Source organism: Ochotona curzoniae, unplaced genomic scaffold (assembly GCF_017591425.1).
Source record: "Ochotona curzoniae isolate NIBS_2020 unplaced genomic scaffold, NIBS_Ocur_1.0 contig_2210, whole genome shotgun sequence".
Taxonomy (NCBI): Eukaryota; Metazoa; Chordata; class Mammalia; order Lagomorpha; family Ochotonidae; genus Ochotona; species Ochotona curzoniae.
This window is the reverse complement of record NW_024465369.1, coordinates 37,811,252-37,831,330: the sequence shown is the minus strand read 5'-3', so window position 1 is coordinate 37,831,330 and position 20,079 is coordinate 37,811,252. Positions and strand designations below refer to the sequence as shown.

General features: G+C 36.8%; 1 protein-coding gene across 1 annotated transcript in view; it reads right to left on the bottom strand.

Annotated features, from left to right (window-relative positions):
• AGPS (alkylglycerone phosphate synthase) overlaps window positions 1-20,079 on the bottom strand; it is a 115,836-nt gene that overhangs the window by 31,435 nt on the left and 64,322 nt on the right. Inside the window, exons 12-15 of the mRNA XM_040971783.1 lie at window positions 18,985-19,036; window positions 10,507-10,583; window positions 8,644-8,756; window positions 3,272-3,341 (exon numbers count right to left, since the gene is read on the bottom strand). Coding sequence (XP_040827717.1) covers window positions 3,272-3,341; window positions 8,644-8,756; window positions 10,507-10,583; window positions 18,985-19,036 — 312 coding nt within the window. The remainder of the gene's footprint in view (window positions 1-3,271; window positions 3,342-8,643; window positions 8,757-10,506; window positions 10,584-18,984; window positions 19,037-20,079) is intronic.

The window sequence follows — 20,079 nt, the reverse complement described above, 5'->3', positions numbered from 1 at the left end:
CCTGGCCCAGCCCTGGCTGTTGCAGCTATTTTGAGAGAAAATGTGTGGATAGAAAACCCTCTCCCCTTCTCTTTCTCTCCCTATTAGTCTATAATAATGCCTTTTAAATAAATTCAATAAACTAATAAAAGAAAAAAGAAAGACAAGTGGAGGATAAAAGCAGAGTTAAAAAAATAAGATATTGGGGGTGGCACAGTGGCCTAACAAGCTAATCATTTGCCTGTGGCACCAGTATCTCGATGTGCACTGGTTTGTATGCTGGCTGGTCCATTTCCAATCCAGTTCCTCCTTATGACCTGAGAAAGCAAGGGAGGATGGCTCAAGTGGTTGGCCCCTGAACCTACATCAGACATCAGCAGGAAGCTCCAGGCTCCTGGCTTCAGATTGGTTCAGCACTGGCCTTTGTAGCCATTTGGGGAATAAACCAAGAGATGGAATTTCTCTTTATCTTTCTCTCCCTCTCTTTCTAAATCTGTCTTTAAATAAATCTTTTTGAAAAAGAAAAAAGATATTTTTGCTTTTTAAAATTACCTTTTCTTTAAGAATAAATTTAGAGAATACAGTGTTTATCTTTTTTCAAAATGTATTTTTATTGGAAAGGCAGATCAGATTTATAGAGAGAAGGAGAGACAAAAAAAGATCTGCTGGTTTATTCCCCAAATGGCCACAATGGCCAGAGCTGAGCCAATCCAAAGCCAGGAGCCAGGAGCTTCATCTGGGTCTCCCACATGAGTACAGAGTCCCAAGGCTTTGGGTTGTCCTCCACGGCTTTACCAGGCCACAAGCATGAAGTTGGATGGGAAGTGGAGGAGCTGGGACATTAACTGGCATCCATTATCGTGGCACTTGCAAGGTGAGGATTTAGCCATTTAGCCATGGCTCTGGCCCTAGTGCTTATCTTTGAGGAGACAGAATAGGTAGAACATCTTAAAGTAAATTTGCTACAAAGATATTCTACACCATAAAATACTTCTCCCAATGAAACTGCTGGAAATGTGTAGACAACGGGATACTGTATTGTCTGACACTGTTTGTACAGCAATGTCAGGACATACTTAAACATCAAGATGATGGAATCATGATTCCTTATGAAAGACTGCACTATTGTAACAATGTGGGGAAAATCTGTCGGGGGTGGGGGGGTTGGTTTGGGGAGGGGAATCCCAGTCTCTACGAAATTGTACCATAAAATTTAAAAATTCAAAATAAAAAAAAACATTATTTGTTTATCAATAGCATGCTTGTTTTACTAACAAAAATAGGAAGAATCAAAGAAGCACAAAGATTTCAAAGAATAGATATGGAGCTGATGTGGCAACTCTGGCATCCCCACAGCTTCCAATGCCATCAGCATCCCATATCAAAGCACCAGATCAAGTCCTAGCTGCTCCTATTTCATCCAGCTCCCACCTAATGCACCTGGGTGGGCAATGGAAGACGGCCCAAGGACTTGGGCCCCTGCCACCCATGTGGGAAATCCAGATGCAGTTCCTTGCTCCTGGCTTCCGCCTGGCTGAGCTGAGACAACTGCAGCCCCTTGGGGAGTAAATCAATGGAGGAAGATCTTTCTGACTCTGTCATTCTGCCTTTCTAATAAATAAGTCAGTCTTAAGGAAGGCAGGAAGAGGGAAGGAGGGGAGATAGGAGGGTGTGGGGGAAGAAAAAGGGAAGGAAGGAATGAAAAAAGAAAGGAAGGGAGGTAGGAAGGAAGAAACAAAAGAAGAAACAAACAGGAAGGGAAGCACAAAGGGAGCTAGGGATGGGCCAGGTTGAAGCTGAGAGCTAGAAATTCCATCTCAGCAGGAAGCCAACTATATAAAGCATCACATGACACTTCACCAGGTGCAGGTTAGCAGGAAGCTATAAACAGGAGTGGAGCTACCACTAGTCCCAGCAATTTGATGTGGGATGCAGGCATACAAAGTCGCTTCTTAACCTTCAGGCACTGCAATTAAAAAAAAAAAAAATAAATAACCCCAGGCCTGAAAAAATCCCCAAGTTGCTTTTGAGTCAGCTTTAATATTAAATGGAACTCTAAAAATTAATAAATATTCCCAAAATTGTGTCTATGCCGTATCTGTCACAATTGTATTTACTTTTCTGGAATTGTGAATTAAATATTATGGGAAAATAGTCAATCTCAGAGAAATTGTCTAAAACCAAATTTTGTATATGCTCAAAAAGATTACTACTGAGCAAGTTGGAACACTAAGTTCATTAGCAGACATTATTTATAAGCTCTAAAATCACCAATTACCTTTCATGAGCTATAGATCACTTGATCACAATTTCTAATGCAGCAAGCTGGTAATAAATATATTTTTCACTATCATCATTGTTAAAGAAAACAGGAAGAAGGGAAAGGACTAGATACTTCAAATTCATTGCAACTTAAAATTTAAGTCTAAATTATTTATAGAGTAAAAACACATTGATTTGAGCTTTCTTAAAAGTAAAAACAAATTATACATATAAGGGTTATAAGACAAAACAATTGCAAAGTGAAAAATTAGAGTTTAGTATTTGAGAAAGGCAAATTCTCAGTAGGATATCTGAGAAAAATTCTTTAAGAATATCATTCAAGTACATAAAAGGTTAATTTTTAAAAATTTTCAAAAAGTAGCACCACACTCAGCACAAAACTGAGAAACCTGAGTTTGTTATAGCCAAAGAACTAAAACAAAACTAAAGAAAGAAAACAAAATTTCAAAAGAACAATTTTCTACTGCTAAGTGTGAAAGATGGTAAAAGACTTGAGATTAATATGACTCATAAAGTTTCTCTTAAGTAGAAAATCTACAATTAGGAAAATTTTAGTGCAAGGGCACGTGAATTATTTTTTAGATTCTCTATTGTAACTATGACCAGTGAAGTAACAGCTACTTGTAATCAAGTTAAATAGCATATTTTAAAGACCCAGTTAATGAGTTATGAATCTTGGATCTGATTTTAAATCAAATAAGAAATGGTACTTTAAAAATACGTTGATTCTGACTAAATAATGTTGGGAATAGAATTTTTCCCAACTTTCAGGCTTCATTTTTTTTTTAAATACTAGAAAGACATATTAAATAATCTTAAGTTCCTCAAAAGCATATACTGAATGTTGAAATGTGCCTTTGAAGATTCCAGAGAATCTAGATTGCATGTGAAAATGATGTGTGAAAATAGAAAAGCTCAGAGCTTAAGGAAATAAAGACAACTTCACTCATACAAAGTAAAGGTATTGATTCACAAAAGTAAATAGCAAGGCAAATAAGATATAACTTACTCGAATGTATGCAATGACATATGTAAGTAAATAACCTCTCTGACCATTATCTTCTCCAGCAGCCAACCCACTGTGATTAAAGAACAAACTATCAATACATGCCAAATGAACCAATAAAACATATAAACTATGCAAATTGATAAAATACCTCACCATAACTGCTTAGCAGTTTAATACATATCACAAAGCAACCCATTTTTATCTTAATCTCATTTATTTTAACCACATCAAAAAACTGTCAAGAGATTAAGTTTGCAGAAGAAAAATCTGAAAATACTTTTAACATTTCAGTTTAGTCATTAATCTCAAACTTCAATCCACCAAACAAAACTGACTCATTTGAACTCAGCTACTTCTCCCCATATGTTCAAAAGAGCAATGAATGGGCTACTTGTAAGAAGGTTACACATGCTGTGCAAAGCAGGCAGCCCATATGAGTGAAGAGTGGAGTCCTGCTTGTTCCAGCTCCTTGCTAATTCTCCTGGGAAAGCAAGAAAAGATGACCAAATGCTTCGGACCTTGCACCTACAAGGAGCTCCTGTCTTCAGACTAGCCCAGCTTTGGCTGCCGTGGCCTTTTGGGGAGTGAATCACAGGTTGGAAGACCTCTGTCTTTCTCTCTAACTGTTCCTTTCAAACAGATAAAAATCTTCACATAAAAATGAAACGGTGAAAGAATTGGCCATGAGAAACAAGTTTAAATAACATGAAATAATCTATACAAGTGTAACAACATACTTAAAATACCCATATCCTACTCATACAGGTTGAATTTCCTGACTCTGAAAATTCAAATTTGAAATACTCCAAAATGTGAAACATTTTAAGAACCAGCAGAACATTACAAGTGGAAAATTCTATGGACTGCACATGATGAGTTGCAATCAAAATGCATGTGCACTAAAATACTGTATAAAATTACCTTCAGGCTATGTTTATAATGTGTACATGAAACCAGTGTAGTTCATATTTGGACTAAGATCCTGTTGCCAAGACAGCCTACTATGTGCATGCAAATATTCCAAAACACACAAACAAAAATATACAAAATCCACTGAGTCCTAAGCACTTTGCATAAAGGATGTTTAGTTTTTATTAAACTGTTATTATATTCCATTGTTCAAATACAAAGAACTGTGATAACTGACTAGGAATTCCCAAATCCAAAAAGTTTGTGAAACACTTAAGTAGACAATTTTTGGGGTTTTAGACATCATGCTTACTGTAAGGAGTTTATTATTTAAAGGAGACAAAATAAGTCTTCAAGGAAATAGTTTATAAAGCAGTGCATAGATAATTGCAAGAAAATAAGTAAGGTCTTATTGCTAGGACATATATACTACCCCTTTCAATTTGAAAGCAATTTTTTCCAAGAAATTACTGTATTTGATATTCCAGTTATAATTAATCTCATATATCATATAATTCACTTCAAGTACTCTAGCTGGTGAACATTACTCTTATTTGAATAGGAAATAAACAAGTACAGCTTTAGTAGGTATTTAGTTACATTTTTTACATTATCAGACAGAAATGAAGTTTTAACTCATTTAAGTCAAGTAAAGAACCAAAATTTTTTATGGTCTCAACCAACAGCTTTCAATTGAATCCTTTGTTTGCTGAGGTTTTACCAGATTCCGTGGTAAGTAAACAATGCAGTCTAGAAGTATTCTCCATTCTATACCAATACCATAAGGCAATTTCAGGCTAGAAAACACACGCTACATCAGAATTTTCTGACACTATTATACTTAATTATTTGCAAAATTATTGTCATTTAGAAGGTGTAGCGTGCTCACCTCAGCAGCACATATACTAGAAGGTGTGGCAATGACTTGAAAGAAGCAGTTGTGGTGTACTTGAAGAGAACTGTATAGATGGAACATTCATGAACAAAGACAAAACTTAGGTCAAGCAGGTGAAAGTGAAAAATAAGACGAGACAGAAGGCATTCTGGATTTAGAGTAAGACTGGAGATAGACCTACAAAAACAAATAAAACTCTAAAACAAAAAGGAGACAAGCCAGCAAATGATCACGGCAAGAGCCTGGAGGAAAATAGCCAAGTCCGTAACTCAGGTAGATATGAAATCAAGTCAGATTCTGAGTTGAAGAGAAAGAAAACAAAGCCCTAGGAAACAGTCTGCCCTAGACCTGATGGTGAGAAGGAACGAAGGCGTTGATTAGCGAAAGATTTAAGAGATCAGTGCTCGGATTTAACAGAAAGGAACGAGCATTTAGTAGGCTGGTTTCCGTTATGTTGAAGAAAGTCCTAATATAGGACTAGCCAGAATTAATATCTTACATACAACAACCAGTCAATACCATGTTGGCTAAAACTTAAATGCCTCTAAACTGCTATTCTAGTAACCACTATTTAAAAAAAAAAAAAAAAACTACAACTACACTGAGATTCAAAATGCTTTATGTTAGAGTAGCAACATCCATCTTCCATTTTCTGCTCTCGTCACAAACTTCAACATCAATTTGTAAAGTTTCTGAGCAGTAAGAAAGCTGCTTCATGAGGAAGGGTGGGGAAGATTAAGGAAAGAGAAATGAGAGACAATCCTTTTACAAAAGGACCATCTGTGAACTGAATTACTCTCAGGCTGAATTACATTAAACAACTTGGGCACATTTAAAAAATAATTGTAACTTATTACCTTCAGCTCTATGGTATCTGTCAAAATATTGGTCAGGAGTGCTGACAGGGAATGTCTATTCTGCTCAGCTATTAAGAGAAGTTACAGTGCATCACTAGCCAACGTGGATAAACAACCCAGGATGACTGTTCATTGTGTGGCTACTATATTTTGTTGGATTACATGCGTTCAATGGCATCCAAGAAGGTTGTAGTGGGAATAGAAGGCAAGGAAAAAATGGCTAGCACATTAAAATGCATTTTAGGAGCTTCTTCATTAAAAATAATCTCAAACTAATGAAGTGATCAGAACTGAAGATAAAAAGAGGAAGCAAATGATGAATTAATAATCCCATCACTCAAAATAAAATAATGGTCTATACCAACATATGAAAGGTTTAACATTAGATAAACCAGCTGTGCTTTCCTCTCGCTTGTTATGTAAAAGGGGAAAAAACTGAGGTTTGGGGATAGAATGACATTTTAAATAAGAAAAATGTGCCCAAATCCCCAGTAATGAGGACAAAAAATAGTACATACAGGCAACTTGCAGGATACCTACTAGAAAACCAAAAGAAGGTAATTGCAAATATTGAAAAAAAATCAAAATATTTCTAACTCATCTGCCTAAGCATAATCTGTGTTGCTTTCTCTATTTAAATGGAAGAAGCCAAAATGAAAGCACATTAAAAAGTTAACTATGACAGAGCAATAACAAGCAACAGTGAGGCCTCAATCATTACCAAGGTTTGATATTTCATTTACTATCATCTATTTTTAATGGATGAATTTGATAAAAGTTTTGTTGAGAGTAAACATTGCTAGAGTTAAACCAACAGTTATGGAGCTCCAGGATCAGAATGTGAAGACCACTGGATCTTGTGTTTGAAAAACAACTCTTACTGGGCTTCATGATTGGGGACAGCTTAAGTAAAACTGACAAATAGCTCTGCAAAGACCTAAAAATGGAATTACAATGCTTAACTGTTAGCATAATAATTAGGCATAAATTAAGGAGAATAAACCATATCAAGCACACTGTAGTCTTCACTTTAGTTAATTAACTGCAAAAATATTTAACCAAGCATCTAACATACAACAGACACCAACACTGATGCCCAAGAAGACAGGTCATGAACTATAAAACTTACGGGGGAGGTAAGACAAACAATCTACCACAGTCCAACAGGAAACATGGTCCAGAACTAACTCCTAAATATTTGCTAGCCACTCTGGATTGCAATTATGACCACAGATTCTACAAAATAAAATTTGTATGTATGTGTGGCTGCATCTAAGCAAATTTAACCCTAGTCGCCAAATTTAACACTGTATACAGTGATTCTAGTTGGACATAATTTTCACTTCTTCCATTACATAAAATACTTTACAATCCCAATTAAAAATTTAAAAAACAATTTTAAAGTTTCTAATATTTAAGGTTAGAACAGATATAAAAGATTTCTTATTAAACCTCTTCAGTTTTAAGGGAAAAAAACCACTCTAAATTATATACAACACAGAAACCTAAAAGCAGGTTAACACATAGATTTAAATTCCTTCTAGAAAGAGAAGCATATATGTTCCAAAAATTCCAGATCAAAATGAGAAGATCTGAAATTGAACCCTTTTAGACATTAATATTTTGAACTAACTTATTTAAAATACCAGTAATTCTGCCAAAAGTATTAACAGAGGAGAAAAAGCGAAAGTTATAAACTATCTTTTTAAAGAATTTCCACTAGCAAACTTTAGAAAATGATAAAAAGGAACTAAATTTTAATACTCAAGAACAGTTATAAGAGTAAACTAAGATTAAGTTTATGATCAAAACATTTCCTCCACAAATTATATTGCATTTTAATATTAAGTTCAGACAGTTCTAAGGATAAAGGGCTGACATATGTGGAAAAATTACATAAAAGTGGGATTTTAACAACATGGCTCTACAATTAAGTGTTCATTAGCTTTCTTTAAAAATAGCAAAATAATAAAAGAAAATATTTGTCAAAAACTCAGGCTAAGCATAACGTATATGCTATAATCTCTAAAAAAAAAAAAAAAAAAACTAAAAACAAAGAGCTCCAGAAAGCTCTTAGTTTATGCACTTAAAAAGGAAAGAAAAAAAGTGAGTCCTGATAAATGGCATTTTCACTGTGGTTCTCATCGATCAGTCTTATAATCCATCAAGCTGACAGACAGAAACCACCCCATCATTATTCAGTTGGTTTTAGATGTGAAATGTTTTCTGTTTCTTTATACTAGCACAAAACAATAAGTGACAGGAGTGGAGTAAAAATAATTTATCAAATGCCTTTGATTAAACAAAATTTCCTTTTAAAAACATAAGTATCACATGGTTTATACATGCATTATTGTAACTAAAGGGTAACATGACAATGAATTTTTCTCTATTTTACTATAGCACAAGAAATAAAACCCACAAAATTGTCATTAATATAAAAATCTAAAAGAAATACAATATACATAGGATTAGACAAATTGAGTAGTATATAAATCTAACTTACACATTTTAGAAATAAAGAAAAACAATTACTAGAAATAATTTACTATCATAATTTATTAATGTATTTGTAATATATTAAATTTAGATTAATAACATCTTGAAACACATCTACTCATGGAAGTTAATGCCTACCACATTAATAACTGTTAGAAAATACTGGAATTTTCACTAAATTTTCTCTTGGCATTACGAACTTAAAGTCATACCCAAATTTTGCAGCAATGTCATAAACTTGTTTTTCATGTTGAAGAACTTTCTCACGGTCCCCCTCAAACAGCAATGTAGCTATACTTAGCTGATTCGGATCAAATCCTTTAAACTGCAAAAGATAACATAAAATGTTAAGATCATAAATTTTAAGTCTACAAAATAGTAAACTGAAATACATTTTGATTTCTTATTGCTAACCTAGGCTCAAATGCATCAACTTCCTAAAAACTGAACTTTGGAACTTAATGTATCATACAAGAAGAATGCTTAATATACCTACTCAGGTCATTATAACATAATAAAACTACATTCCAAATTATGCTATAGTATTAGTCAGAATGACATATACTGGTAGGTAAACATCACATGCAATTTATCAAATTGTAACAGTAGTAAAGAATAAAAAAGAATTAAACTACAAAATGATAAAGTAGCTAGATTTAAAGATGAAGAATAAAACCTAACAACATCCTTATTTGCTAAAAACAATTTCTCATTATATATTTTCAAGAGAGATCTTAGGCATAAAATTAAATGGGTATCTACTAAAATCTTAAAAATAATATAAATAACTGCATTAGGAAAACATGTCTTAAAACGATGAGAAAGATCTGTATTCTTGAATGCATAAACAACACATTATAAACCTGTCAATGTGCACCCAAATTCAAATACTAGCTTACTCCAATTCAAACAAAACCCCAATGGACTTCTTAAAAGTAAGAGTTTCCAACAATTTTCTAGAATAATAAGCAACAGGAAGTGGTACTAAGGAAAAAAAATTTTTAAGGAAAATAAGAGGGAAAACTAGAAATTCTCAGATAAGTGCTATGTAAGATGAGAGAAAAGCAGGGATAGCTAATGGTGTTGACACTAGTAAGTAATGGGGAAGTGGGAGGTGAAGATCAATGTTGATTTTATCTCACACAGAAAATTGAAATAAAAAACAGGTTTTTTTTTTTAAGACTTTCCTGTTAAAGAGAGAGTGAGAGAGAGACAGAGAGGTAGAGAATAAAATGGCCCTGACCATATTTCTGGGAAAAGATAGGCTTTTCTAAGCTAAGCAGTAATTAAATAACCACAAGGAAAGAAAAAAAAAATTGAAATTTTAGCAAAACCTTCACTAAAAGAGACTAGAAAAATTATTTACAACATTTGTGACAAATGGCATTTAATGATTTCATTACTCAAAGGACAACCATCAAAGCACACACACACACACACATACACACACACACACACACACACACACACACACACACACACACACACACACAAGAAATGAAGCTGTCACTCCTGGCGTAACAGTCATTCCCAGTTATTTATAATTCACAAAAATTACACGTAGAAAATACAAGGAACTGTTGATGTCTCTGTAGTACCAAGAAACGCCAAGCTTTCTTTCTGGTAAACATAAAATATAAACAAAATTCTACGTACAACAACAAGAATACAACAAGAAATTATAGACATATCATTGTTGATAGTGTAAGCTGGCATAACCCTTTAGAAAAGAAATTCAGCAATCTGAAGCCAAAACACACACACACATTCATGCTTATTTTACCCACGGATATCTACTATAAAGAGAAAAATTCAAAGTTAAAAAAATGTTGGAAGCATTAAACAGATACAGCCTTCTTTTCATAAACTTATAAATTAGAAGAGAATTTTAAAATGTCCAGAATTATATGGGTAATTTTTTTGGTGAAATACTTTTTCCAAAATGAAAATAATTATGAAATATACATGCATATATAGCAAAACATCCTACAGTTGTTGTCAGTGAAGGGAACAAGACAGGAAACTAACAACCTAATAAGCATTTTAAAATTTCAGAATTCTATACAAATTCTTACCTTTGTGATATAAAACTTTTTTAATCCATCCAAAAATGATGTAAAAATAGAGGAAACCTGAGGTTTAAGAGCATGACCTAAGAAGAGAAAAAGTTTATATTTAATGACAAGTTCTGTGGCTTCTGAGAAACAACCTACTTCATTTAAGTATCCTAGACAAATATCTCATAAAGTTTTTATCACTTTAAACCTAAATTTCCCTCTGTGTGTGTATCTTCAGCTTTTATCTTAATCTCCTTTTAAAAGTTACAAACATTTTATTAACAAAACTGATTCTTGGTTTGTTTTTAAGTCAAATTACTATATGTAATTAATACTACACATAGTTTAGGCTACCCTTCAATGGTACACTTTATACACACTAAAACTACTTCATTACTTTTTATTTCATTAAAAATATCCAATGGAGGCTGGTTTTTATTTTTATTTTTTTAATTATACAAAAACCATTCAGAAACATAACCAAACCAAAGCCAAGTTTCAAGTTGTTTCTTAATTAATTCTTAATTCACCCAGATTCCTTGGCATAAAACTAGCAACTGCTCCCTTAATTACACCCATAGAATTGAAATTGCCAAAATAACATAAATGGTGTCTCAGAGTCTGTTAAATTAACATCTTCGCCTGAGAATTAAGCTTAATTGAGTGAAAACCTTTTACTGTTTTCTCATTGTTTTCAGAGCAGCAACTTCTCGACTCCCATTACTGCTAACATTTGAGGGTCATACATCCGGGGTTAATGTCATGAGCCCAATTCAGAAAACTGTGGCATATCATTTAAACAGAATTTTATTAAAAAATTAGTAAATTTCTAGCACTAAAATTATCTATAGATAAAAGTTATTTTTTTTAAAGGAGTTAAGGTTTTAGAGTTTTTGTTAAAAGCCTTTCTTTAAAACAAATATGAACAAGACTAATAGTATTTTACATTAATCTTCTAACTTCTGAAGCAGGAATCTGAATCTCTAACATACACTAATTACATTTTTGCTGATTATTAAGAGAACTGTGTCACATATAGGATCCAGTAGTGAAAGTATTTACCAGATTTTAAAAGTTAGCTATCAAGATGGAACTGAGTAAAACAAAATTTAAAACAAGCAAGCAACACAAAATGTAAATTAGATATCTAGTAAAAAATTTTTGTGCACCTGAATCATTAATAAGAATTGTGGATTATTTTTTATTTTATTATAACTTATCAGATATATTTCTCTAGCAAAAATAGTATTTATTTAAAAGATACAATATTTAATATGTATAAATTCAGAAACAACATCCCAAATGAATCTCATCCTGTATTAACAACTGGAAATATATCCATGAGTGTCTGCGTTGAGTGTGGCTATTGTTTTCCTGCAAGCAGCTGGAACTGTGTACACAAAGGTCAATTCACGTGGCTCTGTACACTACACGAGGACTCTAAATGGTACCATGGTAGGAAATAATCCTTAGCACTTCTCAGTATTTTGTCTAAGTTCATGTGTGAAATAATCCACAAGGGCAAATATTCATCTTTACTCAATGACATTTACATTACAATTTTAATTAGCACTAATGACATATCTCTAGTATTGAGTTGAGATAATAGCTTTTAAAAATAAAGTATTACATACATTATTGACTTTTAAGTGAGTCAGGTATTATCAGTATTAACTAGAGGTCATTGTTACCTTTTATTTTTTCTTAAATTAATGTTGCCTATCAAATTAATTGCATTCCAAATATATTCCAGATAACACATGTTATCTATTATACTAAACTCACTCTAAACTTACTACCTGGGCAGTCTGACTAGTGAACTTTTGTGTTTTTACAAGGTTAATTAAGTAACTTAAGAGGATTAACTAAATATGTATGTTTCAAATAAGTGTTTTGACACAATGAAAAAAGTTTTGAGCTTTTGGGTTTAACTCAAGCTGTACTACATAAGACCTATGGATTCAGGAAAAATGTTTAGCCTCTGAGTCATTTGTAAAATAGCAATACATCGGGGCCCGACGCGGTGGCGCAAGTGGTTAAAGGTCCTCGCCTTGCACGCCCGGGATCCCATATGGGCGCCGGTTCTAATCCCGGCAGCCCCGCTTCCCTTCCAGCTCCCTGCCTGTGGCCTGGGAAAGCAGTAGAGGACGGCCCAAAGCTTTGGGAACCTGCACCCACGTGGGAGACCCGGAAGAGGCTCCTGGCTTCAGTTCGGCATAGTATCGGCCATTGCGCTCACTTGGGGAGTGAATCATCGGACGGAAGATCTTCCTCTCTGTCTCTCCTCTCTGTATATCCGCCTTTCCAATGAAAAATAATAAAAATAAATCTTTAAAAAAAAATGGCAATACATCACTGAAGAATAGCTTTGAGGAGAAATCCGATAAACTATGGAATTGATAATGTTCTCAGACCAATGCTTTTTAGGATCTATTCACCTTCTTTTGCCAGCTCAATGATGAATTTAGCCATCATTTAACTGCCTATTATGTGGTATTAGGAGATATAAAAAGGACTAAGAAACAGTCCTGAACACTGAGAAACATTACCTCCAGGGAAATCTATAGATAATTTTAATATACTGAAAATTAAATTTAATTTAATGTAATATAGTAAAAGTTTCTGTGCCAGAAGTAGAGTGATATTAAAAATATTACCAAACATAAACATGACTTATGTTTTGTTAACAATCAAAATGACACAAATCCTGACCAGCTATATGGCTAATACACGATCCTGGAACCTCCTTGGGTGCTAAGGACCGCTCCTTTAAGTTGCTTACTCATTACACCATGCCAGTATAGACAGGTGAAATGTTTAAATGGAACCTTCAAAAAGAGTACAGTCAGTCAAAAAGCAGAGCAAATCTGTATTTTTCTTTTTTAAAGATTTATTTATTTTTATTGGAAAGTCAGATATACAGAGAGGAAGAGAGACAGAGAGGAAGATCTTCCATCCAATGATTCACTCCCCAAGTGAGCGCAATGGCCGATGCTATGCCGATCCGAAGCCAGGTTCCAGGAACTTCTTCTGGCTATTCCACATGGGTGTAGGGTCCCAAAATTTTGGGTCATCCTTGTCTGCTTTCCCAGGCCACAAGCAGGGAGCTGGATGGGAAGTGGAGCTGCCAGGATTAGAACCAGCGCCCATATGGGATTCTGGCGTGTTCAAGGCGAGGACCTTAGCCACTAGGCCACGCCACCGGACCCAAATCTGTATTTTTCAAAAAGACTATTGTGGTGGCTGAGTAAAAGACAAAAGGATTTGAGACACAGTCAAGACTGGAGGCAGGCATTTTGGCACAGTGAGTTTAGTTTCGCTTCCAGTAAGCACCACTTTAAGTCCCAGCTGTAGCACCTCTGACCCAGATCTCTGCTAACATGCCTGACAAAGCAGCAAGCAGCAGAAGACGGCCCAAGCACTTGAAACCCAGATGGAGTTCTAGGTTCCTGTCTTTGGCCTGGCCCAATCTGATGTTACAGTCATTCAGTGAGTGAACCAGCAGATAGAAGATTTCTCTCACAATCTCTCTTTCTCTACCTGGTTCTCAAATAAAATAATATATTTTTAAGAAGGGAAAAAAAATCTTACAGAAAATATGCTCAATCACAAAGCTGGACATACGTTTCTAGGTGTAGCAATGAAATGGAAACAGAGACGACCGTCCGAGGGTGTTTTCTTTAAAAACCGATGATGACACGTAAAAGGGTAACATAGTCTTATTAGTTACATCTGTGTCTCTCATTACACCTAGATGTCTAAATGCAGACCAAAACAGGGAGCTTGATTTTCACTTGGTTTAACTGTTACATTACTAATGGAACACAATTATTTTAAATTTTATCAGTAGTATAGTAATTTGAAAGTAATTTATTTAAAGAAATAAACAATTATGAGAAGAGGTGGGTCTCAGGACGGGCGTCTCATGCCTGGATCCCAGACGACAGCCACCATGTGCACAGGGTGAGCTGTCCCCGGGCCTGCCTGGTGTGCCATTTGGTGCCAGGCACCGCCTGCTGGCTGCCCGGCCAGGAGCTCTGGGGTTTTGTTTCTTTGAGTTGCTGCTTAGTTAGCTCCAGATTGAACCCATTTTGCTTCTAGGACGTGAAGCATTCGTAAAGATTCCCATTGGCAGTAACTCTTTGAAGAACTTGTAATCACTAAACAATGCTGACCACCTAATACAAGTCCATGCAAAAGTTATGGCTTGGGCCTTGTCCTATATAATTACATCATGTTACCTGACATGATGATGGATCAGGAGAAAGGTCACATTAAGCAAGCAATTACATTAACTAGCACTCAAGAACCATAACCAGGGGTAAATTTTGTGAGGGATGTGTGGGCCACATCCTGTGGAAATTCTAGCCCCACTGATTATCTCAAGAGTTGGGGTGGTGATGGACTAAGCTAGGTGTGACCAAGGAGCCTGCCATCAATCACAGGTTAAGGAACCCCCAACAGTCTGGACTGGTCAGGGCAGCAGCACCCAAATGTGCATCCTGATTAGGGTGTGGGGTGGGCCAGGCTGCAACGTTCACCAGCTCATACAAGGCCAAATGGAAGGCCAGACTATGCCGGGCACTGGCCAAAACCAAATGGCATGTATGAGAACTGGGTCTGGGAGTGGATTATGTGGAGGAACTTGGGAAACTCCCCTGGCAAGTCCTAGCTCCCGCTGGTGAACATGTGGTCCAGACCTGGGGATCGGACAAGCTGGGCAAAGCAGCTCCAACAGCTGGCAAATGTGTCAATTGCTAATGGAACAGGGTATATCAGGCAGGACTGAGCAAACCTTAGCCCACAAGCAAAATTAGAAACCAGGACAGAGCACAGGTTATGCTGAGCTAGGCTCTTGCACCTACTGGTCTGTGTGAGACGGAATGCTAAGCCACAGTGTCTAAGGCAGAGGTCGGGACAGGAGAGGGGCTGTGCCAAGCTGAGTCAGAGCAACACTGGCATGTATGAGATCTACGGCTGGGAACAGGCCTGGTTGGGGAGCTAAGGAGACAACCCTAGCTGGGTTGAGGTTCCCACCAAGGGGCGTGTGACCTGGAATGGGGGCTGCGTTCTGATCTGGAAACGGCTGTAGTCTCCCTTGGCACAAGTGTGGACTGGGATTGGATGCACCGAGCTGGGCCAGACCCCAACACCCTCTGGTGTCCTGGAGGACCGGGATAGATGTGCGATGAACTAGGCAAGGTCTCAACCCCCTACTGAGCCATGTGTGAGCCATATGTGGTTATGGACAAAGGCCAGTTAGGAAAAGCCACTGTTCCTGCTAGGACAGTAGGTGGACTGAGTAGGGCTGGCTCATGGAACCACTGGTAAGCGTGAAACCTGGCATTGGGAGAGGTGCCAATGGAGGAGCCTGGGCAACTCCTCTGGCAGGACACAGACCCAGCAGGTAAGCGCAAGAAACATGACAGGAAACAGCCCAGAACAGGCTATGGAAAGTTACCCACTGGCATACATTTGGCATGGGTCGGGGGCAGACCAGGCTGAATCTGTCCACGTCATCCACTGGCAAATCCAAGCACCAGAACAGTGTGGGTCGAGCCAGGTTTGGTCGCAACAAGGACTAGCGCACAATACGGAATGCTAAGGTGAGGTTGCCTGTACCGGAAGTGACCGCACCACCCGACCAGCAAGCGTGAGAACAAGGAAGGGAGGGGGCAGAGCCAGCAGGGGACTAAGGGGGGTTCCTCTGCTGGACAGCTACTCCGACTGGAGAGCATGAACTGGGATGGGGGCAGACCAGACTAAGCAGGGCTACAACACTTGTACGCCTCATGTGGACTAGATCAGGCAAAAGCCAGGCTGGGCTGATGATTCCTACTGGTGCAATCTACAATTAGAGTGGGTGAGGGTTGTTTGGGCATAGCCGCAGCATCAGCTGGCAGAAACTGGCACTGGGGGCTAATTCTGTCAAGTTAAATGGCAGAGCCACCTGGAAAGTGCACAATCTGGGAGTGAGAGACCTGGGAGGGAAATAGTGGGTTCCCCCTCCTGGGTTACCACTCCCATGGGAGGGCACAAAAACTAGGACAGGGGCTGGGGTGGCTAGACAGGAACTCAACAACACCCATGAGGGCTTGATTGTCAAGCTGGTTAGATGGATCTAAGCTTCAATGCCAACTGCCATGTACAAGAGCCAAGGGGGATGTGGGACAGACTGGACTGGTCTGCTACACATACTAGCAAACCAGGGTAGGGGGCAGGCCTGCTGGGGGTTATTGTGGGTCGCTCCTATTAGGCTGCAGCTCCCACTGGTTTATGTGAGGGCCGAGTATGTGCTGGGCAGAACCAGGCTGGACTGCAACACCCATTGTTCCAGTGGAAGTCGGGAGTGAAAACAGAACCAACCCACCAATTGCAACCACCTGCTGATCGGGGCCATGGACTGTGCCGGGCCCTGTGCTTGCTAGTACATACAAGACTCTGGTCTGGGAACACCTCAGACAAAGTTTCTTTGGAGATCTTCCCATTCGAAATGCCGGACTCAGAACCCTAACCATGAAAAGATGGAAGACAGAACAGGTCAACCAACCATCTCAGCTATACCTTGGCAGCGAAATACAGGGCAAACAGAGACTCTATGATGGATTATGTCAATCAGTGGACTCTTCAAAGACCTCATAGTGCTTGGAGTAGCAAGATTGGCAGCGATTCATAATTGTTGAAATATCAAAACCACTTGAGCAAGAACCTCAGAGCATACCCTACATCCAGGACCTGGAGAGGGTGGGAAATTGGGTGGGCCTTCTCCCTTAAGACCCCCTTTAAACATGAAGGAAACAATATGGGAAAAATAATAGTCTTACCCACTTTCCTGTAGCCCTTGAACCTTTTTACCCTAATTAACTATGTAATGATTGTCAAAATACAATTTTTTTAAAAAGTAAAAAAAAAAAACAATTATGAGAAGAATCTAATTTAAAAAATAACCCTTCCCACGTTATGAATTTGACTTCCTTAGTTAAGCTCCTATGTAATTATCATCACTTTACTGCATATCAAGGTCTAAACTACTCCTAGATATGATAAATAAAAGTCTGCCTAACTTAGCCCTTAGTGTTTATTATTGAACAATCACTTTCTTAATTTCAGGGGCTGTTCTGAGGGTATTTAAATTCTACAACTTAAGTTAAATTTCAGCATATGAAAAATATGCAGAAGTAATGAAACTAGAATTAAAAAGGTGATAATTTAACCAGATGCTTAATACTTAGGACAAACTATTAAGGAATTCGAAAGAAGAAAAAAAAAGTTTCAGACACAACTGCCTACTGGATTATTCACCCAAATATTCCAATGATATCATAAGTACCACTAGTTACAGTACTTTTCCCTAAAATCATTCTTCCATCACTGCTATTTAATCTCTTCAATCAATCAAATCTACAGCTGTCCTCAACTCTTCACTTTCATTTAACCTTTTACAACCACTTGACAAACTAATTTTTTTCAAAATCCATTCTCTGCTATCTCCATTATTGCTGCCTCAGCATGAAGTCCCCCCAAATTTGGTTTTTGAACTGTTTCAACCTATTTTCCTTCCTCCACACCTGTGCCTTTTTATTCCATCTTGCAAAATACAACCAGAATGAGCTTTCAAAGATATAAAGCTGACTGATTTTACTCCTTCTATGAAGAAATCCTACTACAACTGACAAGAAAAAAACCCAAATCAATCCTGCAAAACCCAGGCCAATTGCCCATCCTCTACTTCAACCACACAGAACTACTTGAATTGCGCCGAGACACTGAGGATTCTTTTGCTGACATGAACAAAAGATTAGAAGATTTGAAGCAAAGTTCTGCTCACCTTTAAAGATTTAGCTCAATTATCAACTTCCTTTAAAATTCTTTTCTGGCCCTTGACCCACATGGCAAGGGAAATCAAGCAGAATCAGTCACTCTCACACGTGTGACCTATGGTCCCTAGAGCAGCTTTCTGTTACAGTCGCAACGCTGCTACACTTACTCATTTACGCTACTATCTACCTCCGTGCTGAGAGCTTCTTGAAGGACAGGAATCATGACATTCATTTTCCTTCCTCAGCACACAGTACAATTCCTATTGTGGCTTTTTTTGTTTTTGTTTATTTTTTTGGCGGCACCATGAACAGACTTTAAAATTGCCCTCTTTGAAGGACCCCACTTCTTACCCAATCTGTTACACAAAATAATGCTGCTGCTTCAAAGAATCTTTTTTTAATGTTAATTAACTGACATGCCTCAAAACTGTTGAAAATGAAGAGGGTATATGGGGGTAGAGCTGGATCGAGGAAGGGATCCAGCTATGTCATTTCAAGTGAGAACATGTGCAAGGAGACATTGTTACACGCTCAACACCAAGCTTGGAGTCTCAAGTACCTACTAAATTCTTTATGAAAAGGAGCTGCTCACACCAGATCTATTTTTAATGTTTAAAAAGCCTCTCAATTTCAAAAAAATAAAAATAAAAAAATGAAGCTACCACTCTTCACTTACCAAACTGAAATTGCTGGTTGTCCATGAGGCGAATGGATGCAGGAGCACATCTCTGTTTAAGACAGAAGACAACGTGTTGCAAATTTAATACAGTAAGAAACTAGATAATTAGAACATGAGTATTATCTTCCCATATTTAAGCACTTGGGAGTTCAGTGCCTAAGGATATATATATATATACATATATATACATATATATATATATATATACCCCTAAGGATACATAGACTTTTCACTGTCTAACATTATGAAAACAAAATACTTGTCGTTTCATAAAGTATTTAGTAAGGAGAATTCAACATGTGTAATATATAAATACAGACATACACAAGTTACCAAAGCTTTAATTTAAGGAGAACAAGATTTGTTTAATGCTTGCAAAGACCTGTGAGAACATCAGATTTCAATGTAGATTATTTCAAAAGAAATAGAAATTTTTACAACTAAAATCACAGATTTGAGCATTGTGTCATTTATGACTATACTGTGACATGTTCTTAATAAGGTTCTAAAACAAACTGGTGATGGAAATTTGCATGTGCTAGAACACTTTAAAAAATTATCTGCAATGTATTCATACACAACTGTAGAAACTATTTTAATTCTTTCTCCCAATGCACATTAATAGAAAAACCACCCATTTCCAAGATTTCTAGGACCTTGTATGAAACGCTGAAACATAAAATTATGTGTCTAAAACTGTAACAGTGTTAGTTGCAGCTATTCAAGTACACATTAAAATTTAGAAGGAAAACAGATACAAGTTGAGTATTCTAATTTAAAAATCCAAAACCCCCAATTTTCCAAAATATGAAACTTCTTTAACACTAATACGACACTCAAAGGTAGATTTTGAAGCATTATGGATTTCAGATTTCTGGAATAAGCATGTTCAATGGATAATATCCTTGAAAACATTTCAAAATCTGAAAATACCAAGATCTAAAACACCTCTAGCCCAAAGCATTTCAAATAAGAATGCTAAACTTATGTTCATAGTAATTTTAGATGATAAAACATAACAAAGTACAAACGGGTACAGTTTCTACTTAAGCCTAATATGAGTTGGTCCCCAGATGAAGTTTTTTTCTATAC